General features: G+C 34.3%; 1 protein-coding gene across 5 annotated transcripts in view; it reads left to right on the top strand.

The window, feature by feature from the left end:
- LOC150092623 (pumilio homolog 1-like) overlaps positions 1–22707 on the top strand; it is a 328288-nt gene that overhangs the window by 190957 nt on the left and 114624 nt on the right. For 4 of the 5 annotated variants that reach the window (XM_090414703.1, XM_090414702.1, XM_090414705.1 and 1 more), the window contains 4 exons: positions 494–734; positions 6633–6854; positions 7538–7681; positions 17148–17441. In XM_090414703.1, coding sequence (XP_090270829.1) covers positions 494–734; positions 6633–6854; positions 7538–7681; positions 17148–17441 — 901 coding nt within the window. The remainder of the gene's footprint in view (positions 1–493; positions 735–6632; positions 6855–7537; positions 7682–17147; positions 17442–22707) is intronic. The other variant, XM_090414704.1, reaches the window with a different exon arrangement.

Genomic DNA, 22707 nt, shown 5'->3' with positions numbered 1-22707 from the left:
TACTACAATACAAACTTTCAGCCTGGATGATGAAAACATGGATAAGGTATCCATTGTTTATACCTTCTGCATAACTGATTCCATCTGCCTAGTACAGCAGAAACTACATCTTGTCAGACCAACAACATCATTTCCTTGCTCAGTAGTACTAAATCATTACAGCTGTCAGAAACTGCATTTGATCCACCTAGATCCTAATATCTCCTTTTACAACTCCATTTTATAGAAATTGGATATTTACTTATCTATACTTGTAGTGTGTTTCTCACTAGCAAATTCATAGGTACCAATAAAACAGTTAGTTATAGTGGAAGATAAGGTTTACTTTTTTAGGTACATCACAGGAAAAACAGCACCTGTTAGCTTCATCATAGGTGTATATTATGTGTATACCATAGCAAGAATTGGAAGAATAAGATTAATATAACAAGAAATTATGTAATTTAGTTAATATTTTTGCTTTCTTAAAATTAATTTCTTTCTGCTGTTTCAGAGAAGTGAACGGACACCACCTCTTTTATCACATCTATACCAACAGCATAGAGGTCAGTCACAAGGGCAACATCTACCAATGATGAGCCAGCAGCAGTATTCCCTTCCTACTCAGCAGCAAGGCCAAAATATTGGAGTTCCGCCTGCAACTCCAGCAGCTTCAGCAACACCATACACTTCCAATCCATACATTTTAAATCAAGATCCATATACACCCACACCAATGGGCACTATCATGGCAGGTATATTGATGTCTTTTTATATTTATAATTAATTTTTGCAGTAAACAGGTGTTGTAATTTTGGTCAGTGCATTTCAGCTAGAAGCTTGGTATCTTGGTCTGTAATAGTAATAACGATGAAGAATGATGACCTTTATTTGGAAAGACTTAAATTTAATCCTTTACATGTTCTGTGCATAATGCATGTTTCATCATCATATGATTAAATATATATATATGAAATGTGCATCATATATGATGCACAAGAGGCAAATGGTTAAATTCATCTGCATGCAGTGAGCCTTTTTATAAGGGCTTTTCAGCTAAAGGTGGATTAGACAATTGTATAAGCAGTATGTTTAGTTTTTTCATCCTGGAAACAGATTTTCATTGTACATAAATGAAAAATACCCAGATATAGGATATATGTAGATAACATCAGCTGCCCTATAATATCATTCTTGGGTTTTGAATTGTATTACTGTTGGGCCATTAAACCTAACATCTTAAGGGAAAGCTGTGGCATTTAAATTGTTTTAGATTATTATTAGAAATTTATCACTAAATGAATGCTGATGTTGTGCCATCCATTTGTATCTGTTTGTATTAATCTGAGCAATTGATCATATATACTATATTTATTTATATTTTTCTGTCTGTTCATAAATCTGTATTGGTGCATTTCACATGCAGTCAGTAACAAAGTTATACTTTGGATTCTGGCTTTTTACAGAGATATACGAAAAGTAAGGTAACATGTATTTTTTCTTAATAGTGGTGAAAGGGAATGAAATAAAACACAGTGGACAGATGGACCCATGAATATTGTTCAAAAAGACTGCCATTACAGTGTGGCACTACTGGTGGCTCACAGCTAATTCCAGTAGCAAGATGGTAGCTACCGTGCAAGCGTGGTACAAAACAGGTGTCTGTGAAATTATTCATTTTTTGAATACAAAAGGGGCTTCACCAAGAGACTCACTGTGAACTGATTGTGGTGTATGACAAAAAGATGTCAGAGAAGTGGGTGGGTTTTTGGTGCAGTGAATTTAAAACAGGCCATGGTGACATTGAAAATCAACTTTGGGCCATCAGGTCTTCATCGAGCAAGACAGAAGACAACATTTCGCACATTAAGGACATCATTCTTCAAAACCAGCAAGTTAAATTGCATAAGTGGTAAACTTCAGTAAGTCCACTGGTTAATAAATTGTTCATGTTTGTCCTTTGCTTTCGACAGGTATGGTCTCGCTGGATGCCCTGACAATTGTCAAAGGAGCACAGGACAACACACATACATGGGAATGTGTTTCGAGAATATGTTGTGATACAGTCACAAGGGCAAGGGTTTTCTCACTCACGTGGTGATATAAAATGAAACCTGGTTCATCACCACCCCAGAGACCGAACAAGATTCTGTGACCTGGAAACATCTACAATCTCCTGCGCGGGAAAAAAAAAGGGGGGGGATAGAAAAAAAATCCTGTTCCCACTGTTCAAAAAGTAATGGCCACGGAGCAAAGGAAGGAACAATCAATGCTGTACTGTGCAACATTGGATAAACTGAAAGTCAGCATTCAATGCAAATAATCAAGACTCCTGAGGAGTGCCGTGATTTTGGTTCATGATAACGCTACTACACAGACACACACTGTGCACACCACTCATGAGGTTTGCACCGTAATCATTGGGAATCTGCCACAGCCCAGACTTAACACCTTCAGATTTCCATTTGTTTGGCCCCCCCCTCTCAAGAAACACCTTTCCAGAAGGCATTTTATTACAGATGAGAAAGTTCATCCGGCAGTGCAATTTTGGTTACTGGGTGTTTTGGCACGGACTTCGGTACCAGTAATGATAAACTGATTTATCATCAGGACAAGTGCATCAATAAATTTGGAGACTTTGTGGAGAAGTAGCATGTTCACTTATTTCTTGGTGTATAATTTTACTTTCCTGTTATTTAAAGACTCTTGAGGTGGGAAAAATGTATTAGCTTACTTTTCGGAAATCTTTTGAACCTGCTTTGGCCAAACAGGCAGGACAGTGAGTATCAGAATTTCAGAACATAAAAACTACATCCGGTTTCACCAGTACAGCCACTCTGGGCTTGCAGACCATGCCATAGATATCCATCATAGAATTCATTGAAAGAAAACTAAAATAATACACCGCAGCAAGTTCAAGTACGAAAGATTATTCATGGAATCATCAGTAGCTCTAAAAAACATTCCAAACCTCAACAAATTTGGGTGCATGAGACTGCCCCAAATTTGGGAGACTTACATCATGAGAACTTCATCCAAACAGCAATGACAACCCAATTAGCTTGCTAGGGGGCACCATTAGGACTTTAGGAACAATATTAGTTTCTTGTCTTGTTCCTCATTTGCTTTTGTTAGTGCCTGCGTGCACATACCATATTTGTATGTTCCTGAAGATGACAACGTGACGTTGCCGAAATATTGAAGGTATTCATTAAAGTTTCCTTTAATTAATATCCGTTTTATGCATTTTAAATTTCTTAAGTTAATTACCAGTTATAAGAATGAGCATTTTCTTGATCATTTTCTTACTTGTTAATATTATATTATAATGTATGCCATCTGTTCACCCTCTCTCCCACCCCAATTTTTTCTAAGGAAATATACAAAAACTTGTGCATAACTCTCTAGACCTGAGACTATAATTAATATGTATTGTCTGTTTTTGAGATTTTTTTCTTTCTTTTGCTGATTTTTTATACCAACTTTGAACACTTCACCGATTGATTTTTTGGATGACATCATCTGACAAAATAAAGAATTATTCAAATATATAAATTTAATATTTAAACAAAATACATATATTCCATGGTAAAATAAATATTAATTATATATATATATATATATATTTTTTTTTAGCATATTGTAAAACACCATCAGTGTGTTTGAACGCAAAAGACAGAAAATCGCATTTTACATGTGTAAAATCGCATTTTACATGTTTAGAATCCTACACAAAAGATCACATAAAAGCTATGCTTTAAAAACTATTGGTCTATGCATAGATTTTAAAAAAATAGAAATAAATAATTGAGGATAAATTTTTCCAAACTTTTTGAGCTGAAAAGCAATCTTTATTTAAGTTGGACCAAGGCCTTAGCATTTTGTTTGAATAAACATTCAGATTCTTGTAATTCTTTGGCTGTAACTATTTAATAGGACTTTTTTCTTTGTTTCCAAATTCCATTGATAGTAGTTTGGTGTTGCAAATTTAATTTGCCCATAATAGCGATCTTTGACACATCCTCCAAGGGAAAAAGTCAACAGAACTTTATATTAAAGAGCCATAACGAATTTATTAAGCCTCGTAAATAATTCTAGCTTAAATGGAATTGATACCACTAAACATGCAAAGGTTTAGAAGAAAGTCCAACTCATACAAACTTTCCAACCAATCTGTACTTTCACTGTTGCTCATATCTGGTGTTTGCCAACTCCGTGTTCTTGCAACTTGTCTTATTTTGCTTGAGCTTGGAAGGTCAAAAAATATATTTTAAAAACCAGAGCCATACCCAGTTTATTAAGCCTCATAAATCTGTTCTAGCTTAACATGGAATTGACACCACTAGCCAAAGCTTTTCTATAACTATACTCTTAAATTTGACTGTTTATTCAAAAAAAATATGCTAAAGCCTTACTCCATCAGCATAACCAAAATTGTAATAGCTGCATTTCTCTCCAAAAAGTTAAAAAAAAAATTGTATTTCTCAACTGTATTAAATAATTTTTATACACACACACGCACCTCAGTAGTGTTTTATTCTGGCTGCTATGTGTCAGCATGTTTAGAAGGATCTAGTTTTTTTTTGTTTTTTTTTTTGTATCCAATTTTCTATTATTATTGAAATGAAATACTTGAGTAATAAAATTATATTTATTTTACTGTGGCATACATGTTTTGTTTAAATATGGAAATCCCACAAAATACCTTTTATACACTAAAATTGAACTCACTGTCCCATTTGCATATTTGTGTCTAGGATTCTGTAGAGAAGCCGAGGGTGTTTAAGTTAATTGAATGGGCAAAATGGAAAAAGAATAAGCCATTCCCTTTTTACATTTGATGTACATATAAGAAATAAGACTAAAAAGACAGTACAGATGATATCTAAATACCTGCTGGACTACTTTTCAAGCAGCTATAAACCAGAAGAATTAATTTATAGTTTATAATTTTGAATGCTGAGAAACCACAAAAACAAGAATGTGTTCTCAATAATAATATCAATATTCACAATAATAATAAGGTCTAAGTTACAAGAATATACATAAGATTTGAAATCAAAAACAATTTGCAATCAAAAAAATGCATTCCATCAAAGGGGAGGAGGAGACGATATGAGCTAAAGTTGTGGTGAACTAAGTGAAAAAAATATGACCTGTTGTCAGAATCAAATATGCTAATATTATGGGAAAAGTCAAAGAATTTGCAAGGAAAGCAAACCTTCAAGTTGCAGGAATGACAGAAACTTGAAGAAACATTGATGTCTTTAATTGTTGGAGATAAGTGCAAAGAAAAAAAAAATAAAAACTCCATGCGAGGCATAAAAAGTTAAAGAAGCAAAATATAGAATGTTCTTCGCTAATTATCAGCACAGTGCATTTCAAGAATGTAGATATAAATACAAGAAATTAAGTTAAATATAAACGCAATTAATCAAGAAAAATTTTGGTAAAAATATAAAAGATAATCCTGATTGAGGTGGTACAATGATAAGAAAACAGAAATAGATAAAAAGATAGCAGAAAAAAAGAATCTGAAATTATCTAGTTAATTAAAAAAAAAAAAAAATGAAGATATGTCGGCGTTTTATATTTCTCTCATTTAGATTATTCTCTACTACCTGTTTTGTTAAAGAACCCTGAGGCCTTTGCACTCGATTTGTTTAGGATTACAGTGTGAGTTGAATATCTCCAATTTTATATCAAGTTTAATGCCACTTTTGCTCATTATGTGATCCATATAGATGAATAAGAATGTACATATTGCGACTTAAAACCATGGGGACCTCCATGTAATGCTACTGGCTCTTTTCATTTATCTTTTTCTATACTTCTGTATTCTTCTCCTGAGTATCTTCCACACCACCCTCACTGCCTCCAAAAAGGGGATCCTGAAAGTCCAGCACTAAAGTCTGGCCAGTTATTTCAGCATGGACTTTCTTGTAATTGGGAATGTTGTTGCAGCATATTTAGTGTATCCATAGCATTCCACTCTCCCAAGAGTCATTGCTTGCTCGAAAGTGGGTATCCTCCATGTATGGCTCTGTAGTGTGTGGGTGCTGTGACACTGACTTTAGCTTCCTTTGAGAATTTTTTTATCCTCAAGTTTATCAAGAACCTTCAACAAGCCTGAACAGAGTTCGGAATCTTGTGCATCAATGGCAAACAAAAATATGAAAAAGAAAACCAGAAACAGTATAAATGTACCATTATTCTTAATTTTACAATCAACAGGTGAGTGTCTACTTGGAAAAATTTTACCCTCTATCTTGGAAAAGTTGGTAGGATCTCCAAAATCTGTTAAATTTTTTTTTGGTTCGAGAGACATTCTTGTTGAAGTAGCAATCCATTATTATATGTCAGGCTGCCATATGTCCTTTTGGTATGAATGTTTATAATATTAACTGCACCAAACAATATTCATCATGGATTACTGGGTTTTGTAATAACTCTTGCTTTCTAATACTCTTGTAAAGAATGGATAATATGTTTATAGTATTAAGAAAACTTATGCAAATACGAGGATGAGAGATGTTCAAATGAAATATGTAGTTTCTTAGTAGAGTTTATATTGATTTTCCTATAAATTGCTGCTTTTTTTCATGGTTATTTACATACCCATATTTAGATTAATTCAGAGTTTAATTTAATAGGACCAACAGTGCTCCCTCAATATTATGGTATGACCCCTTGGGGTATGTTTCCAACACCTACACCAGGAATGATGCAAGGAGGTCAGGGGCAGCCACAAGGACCAGCAGTTCAACAACAATTGCTAAGAGGAGGAGGAGCAAGACCAATGACTCCTCAGGGAGGAGGAGGAGATTCTCAGCCTCAAGGAGGGGGTAGTGTACCACCATCTATGCAGGGACCAGGTAATACTTGTCATTTGTTTAAAATAATGAAACAATGTTTTCTTTGTAGTTACAGTTTTACCAGTTCCCTTATTGCTGTAGGGTTGAATTCCACTGGCATGCATGCATGATTGGTAAAAGTTTTATAGGTGGTAGTCATTTTCCTCTGTCCAACATGAGACCACAGAGATGTGAACTGGCTTCAAAAAGTATGTTTTGGTTTAGTCTCTAATGCAAATCTCTCAGGTTTTTCTGATACTTGCGTTCACCTCAGTCATGAATCTATAGCAGGATTCAAGACTGCATCAAAAACCACATTGCCAATCATCACAGTGCAGGGACTGTGAGGAATTTCACAATATGGTTGATAGCAAGTGGATCATCTCAAGAATGGAGAAGATTTCAATATCTGAATTTTATATATGACCAATTGGCTGTACAGTGAGATGGAATAAATGAAGAATACTGGGATAACTGTCTGCACAGAATCGTTGTCATTATACTTTATCATCAGATCGATATTGTTGAACTGAGTAAAATGTATATTGTAAAACACTGAATATTTAGCTTTTTTCAATGTTTCAGTAATTTTAATTCTTGTTTTTAAAGACAGATTCCAAGTTTCCAATTTTTAATGAATAAATAAATTACTAAAATTAATTGAAATCTAATTATTTTTATTTATTTATTTTTCTCCTCTCCAGGTGGCCAATATCAAATGCTAGCTCCTCCATACTATGACCAGAATGGTTCTGTAATGATGGGAAATACCAGAGGGCTGGGTGCAGCTATGAGGCTTATGCCTCCTGTTTTGGTCAACCCAGCTTCAACACCTACAAATAATCCAGGCAAGTGTTGCTTATATTATAAACAATATCTCGATTGTTTCTGATACATTTGACTGCAAATGATAGCAAATAGTTTGTGTTATTTACAACGTTATTTACGCTTGTTTTTATAAGTAATAAGACTATTATTTTAAATTTGTACAACTAAAAGCATCAGTTTCTGGAGAAGGATTCCACGACAGATTAGTATTTTAAAAAGAAAATTCAGCTTGTTTTACTAAGGATTTTTAGTATTCTTATACGGAGCAAGTTGACTAATGGTATTTGCTATAGTCAGAACTGATATCATTGGACTATACGATAATAACAGGTATGTTAGCTCAGAGACTTTTTGCAATTAAAGAAGCCAGTTGTAAACCAAACTTTACTGCCTCGAAAATTTATATATCGGAATTTCTCTACGACGGTATATATCACATGTTCAATGTGAACACACATTTCATTGAAAGAACATTTGCTCATCATTTGAACAATGATGTGATCATCAGGTTCTCTTGATTATTAATTTTTGCTATTCACATAAGACCAATTGAGAGAACATATTATGTGGGCATTTTCTAACACTTATCTATACTCTGTACTGTTGGGGGGGGGGGGGTAATTTTCAAACAGTGGAATGATTTTATTAAGGCTTTTAAATTTCCGATAGACTGAAATATAGGAATGGAAGTGGTGAGCTGGGGGGGAGGGGAGCAGCCTTCTTGGAGGCACCATGAGAATATCTAATATCAGCAGACATTAACTTAGACCATTTCCCCTGGTTGGGAAACGGTGGCTCTTGCTCATTTAGTATTGATAATGTCCTTTACTTCTCAAGGTGAGTTAGCTAGTCTCATACAGTGGTGGAAGGGTTTTCTTTCAAGAAACTGAGGTTTTTCATCCTGTAAAGAGTCAGAAAACATGCAATTTACAAGAATACAGTGATATCTCGCTAATCCGAACCTCTTCAGTTTGAACCCTCCTGCAATCTGAACGGCAGTTTTGAAAGAAAAAGTTTTATTTATTACGTATTATTGTTTTGTGTACTATTATTTTGCTTCCAAACAGTATTCCATTGTTGCAACCAATGGATCAGAACATAATACAATCAATTAAATTAAAAGATCGCAAAGACCTGCTTTTAAATGTAATCTCCCAAAATTATGACGTTACCACATCAATAAAAAAAATATAAATTTTTTTTATTAAATCGTGGTGCACCCTCTTGGGTATCTACTTGGATGCTGAACGAACGAGGATGGGCTGGCTATTTGGGATTTAGCCGACCAAATTGTATTCTTATTGGTTAAACCAAAATGAAAAATGATGGTACGACATGACAAAATTTCATGCCGGCTGGGGCGTCGCCTGGTTAAACAAGGCCCCCCAGGGAACCAGGGCGAACAGTGAAAAGTCAGCTACTGGAACAAATCTGAAAACAAACCCCAATTCAACATCACCAGAGTTAAAGATCGGTACTATCAACATAAGAAGCCTGAATAGCAAAGAAATGGAACTAGCTGAGGAATTAGATAAGTACCAGATCGACATAATAGGGGTGACTGAAACAAAAAAGACCAAAACTGGTGAGATCTTTCTGAGCAATAAATACAAAATGTTATATTCAGGCAATGACAATCAAGGAAAAGAAGGAGTAGCCATAGTATTCAACACAAAATACGAGGCTAATCTTCTTTAATGGCAGTCAGTCTCAAGTAGAGTAATGTGGGCAAATATGAGAATGGGGAACTGGACAATGAGACTTATTTGTGCCTATAGTCCCACAGAAGGTTCTACTAAGGTAGAAGTGGAGGAATTTTTTGAGGCTTTAGAAAAAGCAACTGACACAATGAAAAAGGAACAGTTGGTCCTTGTTGGGGATCTAAATAGTAGAGTAGGAAATGATTGTGAGACATACAAAAATATTTTGGGAAAATTTGGAGAAAAGAGCAAAGCTAATAATAATGGCAAATATCTGTTAGATTTCTGCTCAGGACATGCACTGGTTATTACTAACACCATGTTCCAACATAAAAATGTGCACAAATTCATATGGAGAGAAGAAGCAAGGAATAAGAAAAGTCTCATTGACTGTTATTGTTGATAGTGATGTTTTCTCCCTGGTGCAGGACACCAGAGTGTACAGAGGATTTGAAATTGGAAGCGATCACTATTTAGTACTTGAGCAGGATAAAATTGAATTTCATATTGAAAAGAATAACATGTAAGAAAGTTTTAAAGCGAATAAAAGTTGAGCAGCTCTCAGATGTGAACTGTAGACTAAAATACACAAAGATTATTGAAGAAAAAATGAAAAAGTTTGAGAACAGGAATCAAACCTTGGAGATTCAGTGGCAAACTCTGAAGAAAACATTGATTGATTCTGCCAGAGAGGCATGTGGTGAGGTTGTCTGCAAGGATAGAAAAATCAGGACTCCATGGTGGACACAGGAGGTTAAAGAGGCAGTGAAGGAAAAGAAGAAAGCATACCAAAAGTTCCTGTCAAATAAGTCAGCTTGTGCTCTTAGAGAATACAGAGACAAATGCAAGAATGCTAAACACTGTGTAAAACTAGCTAAACAAAAGTCATGGGAGGACTTTGGCAAGAATATAGAAAATAAATATCAAGAAGGTGGCAAAATATTATGGTGGTTGTTGAAGAAGCTTAGGAATGGAGGAAACAGTGCTGTAATAGGAGTTAGAAATGATAAAGGTGACATGAAAATGGAAGAAAAAGATATCCTTGAAGTATGGAGTAATTACTTTGAAAAACTGCTAAATGAAACAAGCAGTGATGACAGCACAGTGGTAAAAAACACTGAACAGGCGTGCAGTCAAGAATCCATATCCATACTTGAAGTAGAAAAAGCCATCAAAGGCTTGAAATGTGGAAAGGCAGCAGGAGTAGATGATATTCGACCAGAAATGCTGAAATATGGTGGTATAAGAGTCTTACAGTGGCTGCACTGCATAGTTCAGAAAGCCTGGACAGTGGGACAAATTCCCGATGATTGAAGTAGAGCTCTCATAGTACCCATATATAAAAAAGGGAAATAAAATTGAATGTGAGAATTACAGAGGTATTTCCCTACTGAGTGTTCCTGGCAAGATCTATGCAAGTATACTTGAGAAACGGTTGAGAAGAATTGTGGAAGAAAAGCTTGGTGAAGAACAAGCTGGATTCAGGCCAAATAGAGGCTGTCAGGATCATATCTTCACTTTACGACAAATAGTCGAGAAAGCATGGGAATATAACAAAGATCTGTATTTAAGTTTTGTCGATTTGGAAAAGGCATATGACAAGGTGCCAAGAGAGAAGCCATCAAATACGCTACAGTTATGTGGTGTCAGTGGGGCATTATATCAAACAATACTTAGTCTTTATTTGAGTTGTAAGTCAGCAGTTAGAATTGAAGGAAGTACAGGAAGATGGTTTAATGTTGAATCTGGTGTGAGACAAGGATGTACATTATCCCCTCTGTTATTCATTATCTACATGGATCACATTATGAAGGAAAGTGGTATTAAACATGATATCAAAAGTGGAGATCTTAATGTCAGCTCTTTGCTTTATGTGGATGATGTTATACTTGTAAATAAATCTTCTACAAGTCTACAAGATTCTCTGACTAAACTGAATAGCTGTTGTAATAGATATGGTATGAAGGTCAGCAATAAAAAGACAAAGACAATGAAAATAGGCAGAATCATTGAAAATGTCAACTGTGTTATGAATGGAGAACCTGTGGAACAAGTAAAACATTTCAGCTACTTAGGTACGATTTTTTTTTGGTGAAGGTGGTAAATTAAATATGGAAATAGACAATAGAATCAGCAAAGTTGGTATGGTGGGAAGTCAATTGAATAAATTCATATGGAATAAGAGAGAAATTAGTCGGAACACTAAATTAGCTGTATACAAGACAATGTTCAAACCAGTTTTAACTTGTGGATCTGAGAGCTGGGTCAGAAGTGAAACACTTGACCAAAGACTGGAGACCGCAGATATGAGAGTCCTGAGAAAGATTAGAGGCGTGAACAGATGGCATCAATGGCAATATCGTATTAAAAACGAGGATATTAGGAAAGAACTTGACATTGTCAGCATCCAGGAATGTGTTAGCAGAGCTAATCTCAGGTGGTATGGTCACTTAAACGGAATGGGCGAAGAAAGATTAGCAAAACAAGTGTTCTCTGCCAGGTTGACAGCAGAACGACCCAGAGGAAGACCAAGATATAGGTGGATTGATGTGGTACAAAGTGCCTTAGACGATAGAAATATAAGATCTGGTAATGTTGGAGTCTTTACAAGTAACAGACTGATTTGGAGGAAAATCGTAGATAGGAAGTTAGTAATGATGTAATTTTTTTCATGAAGTACTATCATATCCTGTACATCCCTTGACGGTACATGGAATTTTATGATGATCTAAAGTTGAATGTTTATGCTTTTTTTTCTTCTTTCATTTAACAATTGAATATATGGATTTATTGTATTTAACACTGATTGCTTAACAATAACACTTCTTCCTAAATCAGGATCGTTTCCACCGAAAAAAAATTTTTAGATGATTTCAATGTAATTCAAGCACCTTTTTTTCAGTAGGAACGTCTTTAATTTCGTCTTCATTATCTTTGGCTTCGTTGCTAACAAGTTTTTCTAAATCTTCCAGTGAAAAACCATCATTTTCTGCATTTAATAAATTTCTTACATCCTCTTCGTCAACAATTTCGAAACCTATTGATTGAACCATCTGGATAACTTCATTTCTAATCTCTTGAATGTTATTTTCTTCTTCTAGTACAACTTCTGGCCATAATTTGCACCAAACGCCATTTAAGCATTTCTGAGTGACGTTTTTCCAAGAGCTATTAATGTTTTCAATTGCATCTTTAATGGTGTAATTTTCCCCAAAAGTTTTAATTGACGTTTGCTGTTTATCTTCTTGTTCAATTAAATTGCTTAATGTACCACACAGATAATAAGCTTTAAATATTGCTGTTACTTCCTGATCCATCAGTTGAATCAGGGAAGTTGTGTTTGTTGGCAGAAAGACATCTTTGACAGGAATGCATATGTCTGACGTACTATTAAGATCAGTAGGATGTCCCAGAGCATTGTCCAACAAGAAATGATTATTCTCTTCAACATTATTTCTTTGGCAATGTCTTTCAATATTACAGGTAAATTCGTTTTTATGTTACCTTTTAATGCCCATGGACTTTCCGAATGGTAAAATAATAACACTTTTAATTTAAAATCGCCAGAGGCATTTGATCCAAAGAATAACGTTAAATTGTCTTTGGCTGCTTTGAACCAAGCTGCTGATTTTTCTTCAATAGAAATGAAGCTTTTGGATGGTATCCATTTCCAGAACAAACTGCTTTTATCAACATTTGACACTAAGTTTGGTGAAAAATTTTCACGCTCAATTATTCCCTTTAGTTTTTCTGGAAACTTATTCGCAGCTTCTAATAATTTTATACTCTGAATTCTGACCTGTTTTTTAAATTTCTCAAACCAACCACAAGAAGCCGCAAAATTTTCCGTAATTTCTTCAGTTTGTTTAGATTTCAGGTGATTAAACAAAAAATAATGCTTTTTCTTGAATCGCCATTTGAATTAAAGGCATATGATGTTGTGACATATCATCTATCCATAAACTTAACATTTTCTCCATTTTTTTCTAAAATCAGACTTTCCTTAAGTGAGTTAATTTTGCTGCTGTAACATCTGTACAATTCTGGGCAGACTGTTTTATTTTTTTCTGACTGACTAAGTATGTTTGTTAAAGTTGACTGCGCTAATCCTAAAGAATGTGCCACATTGGATTTTCTTTCGCCCCTTTCAACATACAATATGTAATTTAGTTTCTAAAGAAATTGCTTTTCTTTTCCTTGATTCTGACATATTAACTAAATATTAATATTTAAAAAATCTACAATAATGTTATCAGAGAACATACATCATTTATTGCAATGCACTACACTGAAGCACACCCTACGAAGTGTTAGCAATGACTAAATTACGCAGATGACGTGCAAAACTGTTTAAAACAGACAAACCCACAGCTTGGGAGTACATGACAAGTCGCCGTCATTCGCCAAACACTGATTAATAAAATTATTTCCGTGTAAGTTTCAGTTTCCATCTTTAATTTCTTTAAACATGACCACTTATGTACCTGTTTTAAAGCAATAAGCATAGTACCTTATTCCAGTTACTGCCTTCAGTAAGCAGGATGGTCATCTTGCAACCAGCAGTGAAAAGCATCTTCTCTCTAGACCTGCAGATATGCATGTCACCAAATCCTATGGATTTGCTTCTATAGCCTGTTGTTTAAAAAACGGAATCAGCTATCCAGTACAATCATTGTTTCGGCATTTAGCATGTGTAATTTTTCTTCTCCCCCACCAACTTGTATTATCTTTTGCAGTTTCAGCTTATTTCCCAAAGAAGCTGATCAGAACATTAGAGAAACTATCTTTTAAAGTTAACATTTTTTGGAAGGGGGATATCATCAAATTCCTGATGTGTATCCTCAAGGGCTCTACAACCAACAGGCTGTGGGCATTGATGTTTGTGATTTTCTTTAGGTGGAAGATGAACTCCATCACCCAGTGTGTGACCACTTCTGCTTGGATGCCTGAAGTGGCTTGAAAAAATTCATGTTGGACTCTAGAGCAGGTTGTTTAGACTATATATATATATATATATATATATACATAATCAATAAAAAATATTGTACATCTGTACAATAGGTTTACAAAAACCTTTTGTGGATGGGAGCAACACTTGAAAAAAATCCTACTGTCAATTTTGCTCCAAATTAATCTATTTCTGAGGACTCTAATGTTATCAGATCTTATAATTCAGTTTTCTATGGGCACTTCTTACTGTATTAATCCACATAGGCCTTGGTCTTATCCTGCCATCTTGGGGGGGGGGGGGGGGGGGGTGCTAACTGTATCTCTCCCATTCTGTTTATGTGACTTTACTACTACTTTCAATTTAGCTCTACTGACATATTTTTGAATACTAACAGTGACAAGTTCCCTTCTATCTTAATTTTTAGCAATTCTTCCACTGATGTTATCTGTTTACTGCTCCAATTTTTCCTCAAAACTCATAGCTGTGATCCCTAATTTTTGATCAACTGCTATACCCAACAATACAATATCAAACCCATAAGTTAAAATTGGTTTGAATACCGTCTTATATACTGCTAGTTTCGTATGTTGGGTAATTTTGTTCTTATTCCATATTAATTTATTCACTTGGATCCCCACCATACCAGGTTTGCTTATTCTGTTTATTTCCATATTTAAGGTGTCACTTCACTAAAAAAAAAATATATATATATATATATATATATATATATTTTTTTTTTTTTTTTTTTTTAATGTTCCTATTTTTACAGTTTTTGTTCTTATTGATTTTCATGCTAAATTTCTTAAAGCAGTTATTCGATTTAATTAGGGAATCCTGCCAACTTGTACCGCATTTATGAATAAGTGGAGATAACGTGTGCACCCAATGCCTTACACTTGATTTAGCATCATACCTCTTTCTGTACCTCTTTTAGTTCTATTGTTGACTTGCAACTCAGATGTAGGCTGTGTTGCATGATATAATATCCTTTACACCATGTAATTATAGCTTTTTTGTTGGCATCTTGTCATATGTTATTTTCTAGATCTAGATTTCAAGATATGTCATTTTCTTGATTTCAAGCAGAGAACTGTTTGAAACATATATCTGTATGTTTCAAACAGTTCTCTGCTTAATTATATGTGAGGCAGAAAAAAAAAAGAAAGAAAAAGTGGTGCTTCTCTTGGCACTATACTAGGAAGAATGTATGGTAGGCAAGCAAAATAACTGAAATCCAGTAATTATTTCAGAAAAAATTGTGGCACTGTCTCTCTCTCTCTCTCTCTCTCTCTCTCTCTCTCTCTCTCTCTCTCTCTCTGATGCCATCATCCTCTTCTGCACCTAATGACTGTAATCATTTTAGTCATCTTTAAAAAGTGAATGTGAATTATCTTGTGCATTAATTGGGAGAGTAGGAAAATTGCTAAGAAATATGTTGTTGATGAATGAATAAACGAACATTTTGTGATGCACTAATGTACATTCCTTATTATCTTTTTGCAATATTTGCTGGCATAAACAATTATCACTACTGTTTTTAATGACTGCATAACTACTTTTTCTTAACTCTTATATGTGACAGGAAATCTGTACATACTTCAAAATAACTATGCTATGATTTGCCACTCAGAACAAGGGGTGATTGGGGTGGGGGTATAATTAAAATCCGGAGTGTGAATTTTTGCATCACCCTACATCGCCTCATCCTCCATAAAACAGTTTGGAAAATCTGCTGCATAGTACTAACAGGCCTCTCTGAGGGAAATCCAGAAAAATGGCAGAACAAAAATGTTCTCAAGCAAAAAAAAAGCAACTTTGCTCTTGCCTTCCATGTAGAAAATGAAGGTCATTGCTTACTTAGCAAACTGAGGTAGCCTGTGAGGTTGTGCCTACAGCTCTGTACTTTTATCCAAAAATTCAAGAAGGCTTCTGAAATGGTATGTCTCCCTACATTCCAGCACAGTTAAAATGAGAAACTTATATTAAACCATATTTGGTCCTCTCTCATCAAACATTGAAATCAATTGGAGTTAGGATATGATGGACATTTCCACCTTAACAGTACCTTATGTGAATGATATTGAGATGGAAAGCATAATATAGGTCATATCCTAACTACATTTGATTCAGGTGTTTAATGAGAGGACCAAATTTAGTTTAATATCAGTCCTTGATTTTAATTGCATTAATTGGGGGATGCTGCATAACATTTTAGAAGCCTGCTTGAATTTTTGGCATAATCACTTTAAGGAACACTTGCTGTTGAAGCCAAGAACCAACTTATCTTTAATTTACATATCATTGTTTAATTGTTGCAGTTTGGTTCTGATTTGTTTCTTTGTGGGTAATATTGGAAACTTCTTGATGTAAATTCTAACCACAAAATCCAGACTGATATGTTCAGAAATTAATCCTTTCCTCGATCTGCTAGAAGAATATGAAACATGACAAAATAATGAAAGTACTACTCATCCCCTTGCTCATTTGTGTAACTGCATATTGTGCACACTGGAATAAAACTGCCATTCAATAAAAAAAAAAAAAAAATTAAAAAAAAACTGCAAATTGTCTGTGAAAAACAAAAATTCCTCATTTATCCTATCTGTTTATTTACACTGGTATGTGAGCAAGAATAATGATGTGGTGTGTGCTAATACATCCAGTTATTAAATTGAACCATAATGAAACCATGTTTAATAGAAATTGGTACACAGCTAAGTTATTTTACTTATTTTTTTTTTTTTTTTATGTGTAGCTGTTTTCTTTGTCATTAGTAATGTCTTCCTTGAAACATTTTCATAAATTTTAGTTGAAGGTATACCTTTATTTTTCTAGGGAACATGAATAATGGAGGCCTTCGTCTATTGGGATCACAAGGTCAGCAAGTTCAAAACCAAACTGCTAGCTTGTTTTCTACAAATGCTTCCAACGCTACTAATTCCACACCTAACTCTAGCTTGGGTTATAATACCGTAACATCAGGAATTGGATTTTCTGGCAATAGTGGGAACCAACTAGGTTTTACATCTGGACTGGGTATAGGGCCGGGCCAGGCTCAAGGCACCATGAGCTACGGAGGAAGTGGATTTGGGCCGATTGGTACGTCAGCACTAGGGAGTTTAGGAACTGGTATGTTCTGCGCTATAAACATGCCAAAATACTTCATAATTTAAACATACAATATTCAGACAGGGAATTTTTTTTTTTTTTTTAAGATGTAATCCATTTTACCTTAATGAAACAAACTACCTTTCTGATTCACATAAAAAAATTATAAAGAAATCACCACAAGAAATGTAAGGTGATTTTTACATTCAAAATTGTAATTGTGCAATTTTTAGAACATAGTTTAATTGTACAGTTGTTACAGCACTCTTAATTGCAGACGGAATGAGAAATATGTTTTGCATTCATATGTCATTTTGTATGTTGTTTAATTAAGGCATAGTTTTTATATTATTATTTATTAGATCCACAAGTATTGTACTACTACAGATTTGAAAGCATGCTAGGGCTTTCTCCACTATTTATGACATGGCATTCATTTTCCGGGTTACAATTACTAAATTTAGTTTCATCATTATCATTGTTGCATTGTTGCATCCATTCCTGCACTGGGATATGAAACTATAATCTGTTATTGGCTGGAGAGTGGAATTATTATTCAACTAGACTGGCAAGTATATTAAAATTATTTTTCTTGGAATTGAAAACTGAGAAACCTTTAAAATCTTTTTATTTCAACTTGATATGCTACATTATTAATAAATCCCTGTAACTAACGATTAATGGTAGTCTCTCTCTTTCATGAACTAGACATGATACACAGAGCAGCAATAAGAAATGAGGCAGAACTGCTGGCATATACGTTGCTGTTTGCTCTAATGCATTATGACTTCCATGAGTTAGTTACATGTGTGTTAGTGGAATCAATATCTTGAATATAAGAATTCCTAGAAAGGGCCTGCGTTAGTCCATTGTGGAAAATTGTTACATTAATCATTTATTAAACTATAATACTGTTGTTTATGTTGGAACATTGTACATAATTTTGTGTGGAGGTGGTGGGTGGGATTATAGAAATGAAATGAATGGATGAGAAATAAAGGTATTAAAGCTGTTGTAAGAGCTTGAATCAACTACACTGAATTAACCCAAACTAGTATAATGAAGATTTACTACATCCAGTTTTCAGTTTTTTCCTTCTGTAATATGAGCACATACCATCCCAAAGAATGGAAATTGTGTGTGTGTGTGTGTGTGTGTGTGTGTGTGTGTGTGTGTGTGTGTGTGTGTGTGTGTGTGTGCGCGCGCGCATGGTAGTTGGTTAAATAATGGAGATTATTTAACCAGCCACCACAGAGAGCAACAACTGTGGTTGTATAGCAAATTTGGTTGGTTGTGGAGGTCCCTAGTCAAGATGTAAATAAACTTCTGAGCTCTCATAAAAAAGGAGCCTCCTGCCATTGAAGAATGCATTGAAATTACATAGTATGGAATTGAAGAAATTAATTTTACACCTGCTTTTATGTTACAAAGACATATAACACTTCAGAAAAAATAGTCTGGTCTAAAACAGTTTCCAAATGTTTTAAACCAGACTTTTTCCAAAGTTTTGTTTAAAACATTTGGAAAATGTTTTAGACAAAAACAAATATCCTTTTTAGATAGAACTGAGTCACAATTTTGAATGGTGATCAAAATTCTTTCCACTGTCTCTCTCTGGGTAAAGAAATAAAGGTATTAAAGCTATTGTAAGAGACTTGAATCAACTACACCATTGGCACTGAATAGGATATCAATGCAGGTGCTGAAGGAGTGTACAAGAAAGTTAGTAATACCCTTGACAATGCTGTTCAACTTGTTTCAACATGTGCACAATTTGTAATGAGTAGGAAAACAAGAAAATTCTGTCATACAAGGACTTAGGCTAATGCAGCCTTAAGTTCATTGTCACTGTTGCAGTGGTGGTTAGTTCTGAGCATGAGTGAGGTTGCAATATCTAAATTTTAGAATGTTCTGGTAGTCTTGTCATGCTAATGAGAAATTTGTTGGAAAACATTTTAATTTTAAGAAGCTTGGAGCAGTAAATCCTGTTACACTTGTCCTTTTGCACAAATAAATGTCTCTTTATCATTTCATTATTTAAATGCTGTGTTTTAGTTTAGTGGCAATTTCACTGTGGTATTCCCAAGAATGTAGCTTCAATTCATGGCAGTAAGCCTATGAGAAATTAGAGTTCAGTTTGTGATGGCTCTTTTAATGACAGTTTTCCAGGAACAAATTAGTTTGTAAAAGTATATCTGCTGTATTCAATTTACTACAAAATTCCCTTTCAGTTTTTAAAGAAAACTGTTTGCAAAATTCTATTAAGATTTTTTTTTTCTCCAGTGATTATTCAGAAAGTATGGTTGCTCACAAATAATATTTGTTTTACTTATGGTATGGAAAACTTGCATTTTATATCATTAATCATATATTGTTTTTATCATAATTTTATTCTGCAATAATTTTTAATCAGGTGGATCTCTCAAGATAATCACTGTTTGAATTATTTTTTGTTATATCACCTCAGAAGGTGCAGGATATTACTGCAGTTGGTTACAGTATTGCATGACTAGTTTCAAGTAAGTGATCTCTTTTAAGTCTTCATTTTTATGTGGTCCACAAGAGGTTGTAAGCCTACAGTGTGTTAGTTTTGTGGGTGGGCTCAGAAGTTTTTAATATTATTAATTTATTTTGTTATACATAATCTGGAAATCCTGCACTAGAGGAATGTTGAACTTCTTTCCAAGCCATTTTGGCCTTCAATAGGCTAGGTGATGATCTTGCATTGGGTGACAAAATTCATCTCCCATCTAAGGACAATCACAAACATTTATTGCCCATGATGGAATTCAAGCCATAGCTTTTTGGTTGTAGAGCAGGTATGCTAACACTCAGCCAACAAGGACAATAACTTGTAATTAGTTCTTCTGTGTTGTTCTCTGGGTTTTTTTCCTGGCAAAAATTGTTAATTATCATCTTATTTAACTTGCATCTAACTTTAACTTATAATATAGTTATTGTTTTACTTTCTATTCAGAATTTCATACTTCTGGCTGTCAACCAGTGTTTTCTTCACATTTTACCACCTATTCACTGTGGATTGATCTTTCATTTTTATTGCAAGAGTTTTTGCAGCTTTTACACTTTCTCCACTTCATTGCTTGCAAAATTAAGTCAGATTTTTAATGTTTGAGAATGCTTTTATCATGGTCAACACTGTCGTTACTTTTTTTATCTTGCATCTCCTATAATTATATCTGACACCAACCAGAAGACAACACTATCAACAATAATGCAATTGATCAGAGTTTTCTTGTGTCTTTGTCTCCTCTTCATAGAAATATATGAACATTTTTATATTGAAATATGGTATTAATAATGACGTCTTTATTTCTAACCAGAAATTTTAATAGGCATTTTGATATTTATTAGCCCTGATTTTTTTCATAATGTTTCAGAAATGTCTGGTTTAGTTCTTAAAATTTATTGATCACTTAGCTAGTCTTTCACTGTGACCATGGGCACAAATAATCTTATTGTCAACATTTTCCAATCAATTTGCTTATATTACTCTGTTTGAAATTCTGTTTCAAATTTTGGTCTTCTTAAGTGTTTCTAGTGTATCAGTAATACCAATTATGAAAATGTGTGGACATGTTGGTAATTATTTAATGAGATTAAATCTCATAACCACATGAACCAAATTTATTAATCTAATGATATTTGGCTGAATTTTAAGCTATTGCCCTTGGTCCACATAAAATGCTCATTACAGAACACAAGGCACTGATAATCAAGTAAGTGTAGAAACATTTCAGAATGTCAGAATGGACTATAGAATTACATCTTATTTTGGTTTTCTCTTGGACTAGATTCAAAGCAATTTACTGTTGTTGGGTTAAAAACCATCTTAGAATTACTATTTCCCAAACTTTTACTAAATTAATGGAGGCATATTTGACTTATAGCTAGAGCTGGAGTGAAGTTTTGGGACCGGATGCCCTTCTTGATATCAACCTTTGCCATTTATCCTGTCTTGGGACACGCACCTATTGGAGCTAGCTTGCCCTCTTCAGTGGATGCATAAGACGAAATGATTCAGCAAAATAGGAAAGATTCATCCCTAATCCTCAAATACTCTAATAGTATGGAGGGGGGGGGGGGGACAAGAAGAGAAGAAAGAAGGGAAGGCCCTTCTCTTGCTCTTTGCTATAGTGCCCTTTGATTGGAAAGACAATTCTTATTCTCTCTTGGATGTGAAGAACCTTGATATTAACATTTTCAGCTGAAGTTAAATTAAACAGTCCCCATACTGAGATGAAGAGATTTTTTTCCTCCTGGTTGCTCATGTTTTTCATAGTGAAAGACAAACTATCCAGTGGATACACAAACTTTTCATCTGCATGAACCACCGTATCATAGCATTAAATTACATTTCTAGAAAGTCAGTTAGTTGACTGAAAGTCCTTTGAACATAATATGTTAGAGGATGGTAATGATGAGTACTAAAGCTTCCAGTATTTTTTGATGGGTTTCTAACCAGCAAAACCATGTAATTATGTAAACAATTTGAAATATAGATGAAAGAATAAAAGTCCAGTCATGACACTCTAGGATATCAGAAAATGACCATTTTTCAAATCTCAGATAATTTAATGGAGGTTACTTGTTGTGGTTTAGAGAATGACTGTTATCCAAAAATTTCAGGTGCAGTTATTGTGAGAACTTCAGCCTGTAAATTACTTTAAATCAACTCCTACAGAGCACGTGATTATTTTTTCAATGTTTTGTCCATTACAATTTTCGGTTGTTTTCACAATTGATTGTAGTGTTCGACAACTATTGAACACTTTGAATTTGAATGAATTATCAGCAGGTTGATAAATCATATTTTTCTTCATTCTGATGTTAAGAGATGACAATTATTTCATATAATTTTTTAAAATGCTATTATTATAGCAAGACCCCTGTGGATTTCTAAGACTCATCATGAAAGACTCAAATTATCACCACAATGTCTATCATAAATATCTCTCCTTGAATTTATTAACAGACAAAGCACTTACAACTGACTCAGGCAACCCATTCCATTCATTCATTGCTCTCCAAAAAATTTAGTCTCATCACCTTCTATCCAACTTCCAAGCATGACCTCTTGTTCTGCCCCATCTATCTAAGTGCTGAAACATTTTCCCTGCTTGAATCTTATAAAAGCCTCTAAGTAACTTCAATGTTTCTATCATATCATCCTTTTTGCTTGTCAACCAGCTTTTGCAACTCAAACCCTCAATCTATCTTCATAGGAAGCATTCCACACACCACTCACAATGTTAGTCACTCCCCTCTG

The sequence above is a fragment of the Typopeltis vanoorti genome, chromosome 25 (assembly GCF_054136105.1).
Source record: "Typopeltis vanoorti isolate ZY-2024b chromosome 25, IOZ_Tvanoo_1.0, whole genome shotgun sequence".
Lineage (NCBI taxonomy): Eukaryota > Metazoa > Arthropoda > Arachnida > Uropygi > Thelyphonidae > Typopeltis > Typopeltis vanoorti.
Note: the sequence above shows the minus strand (reverse complement) of the source record. Positions and strands in the feature narration are given on the sequence as shown.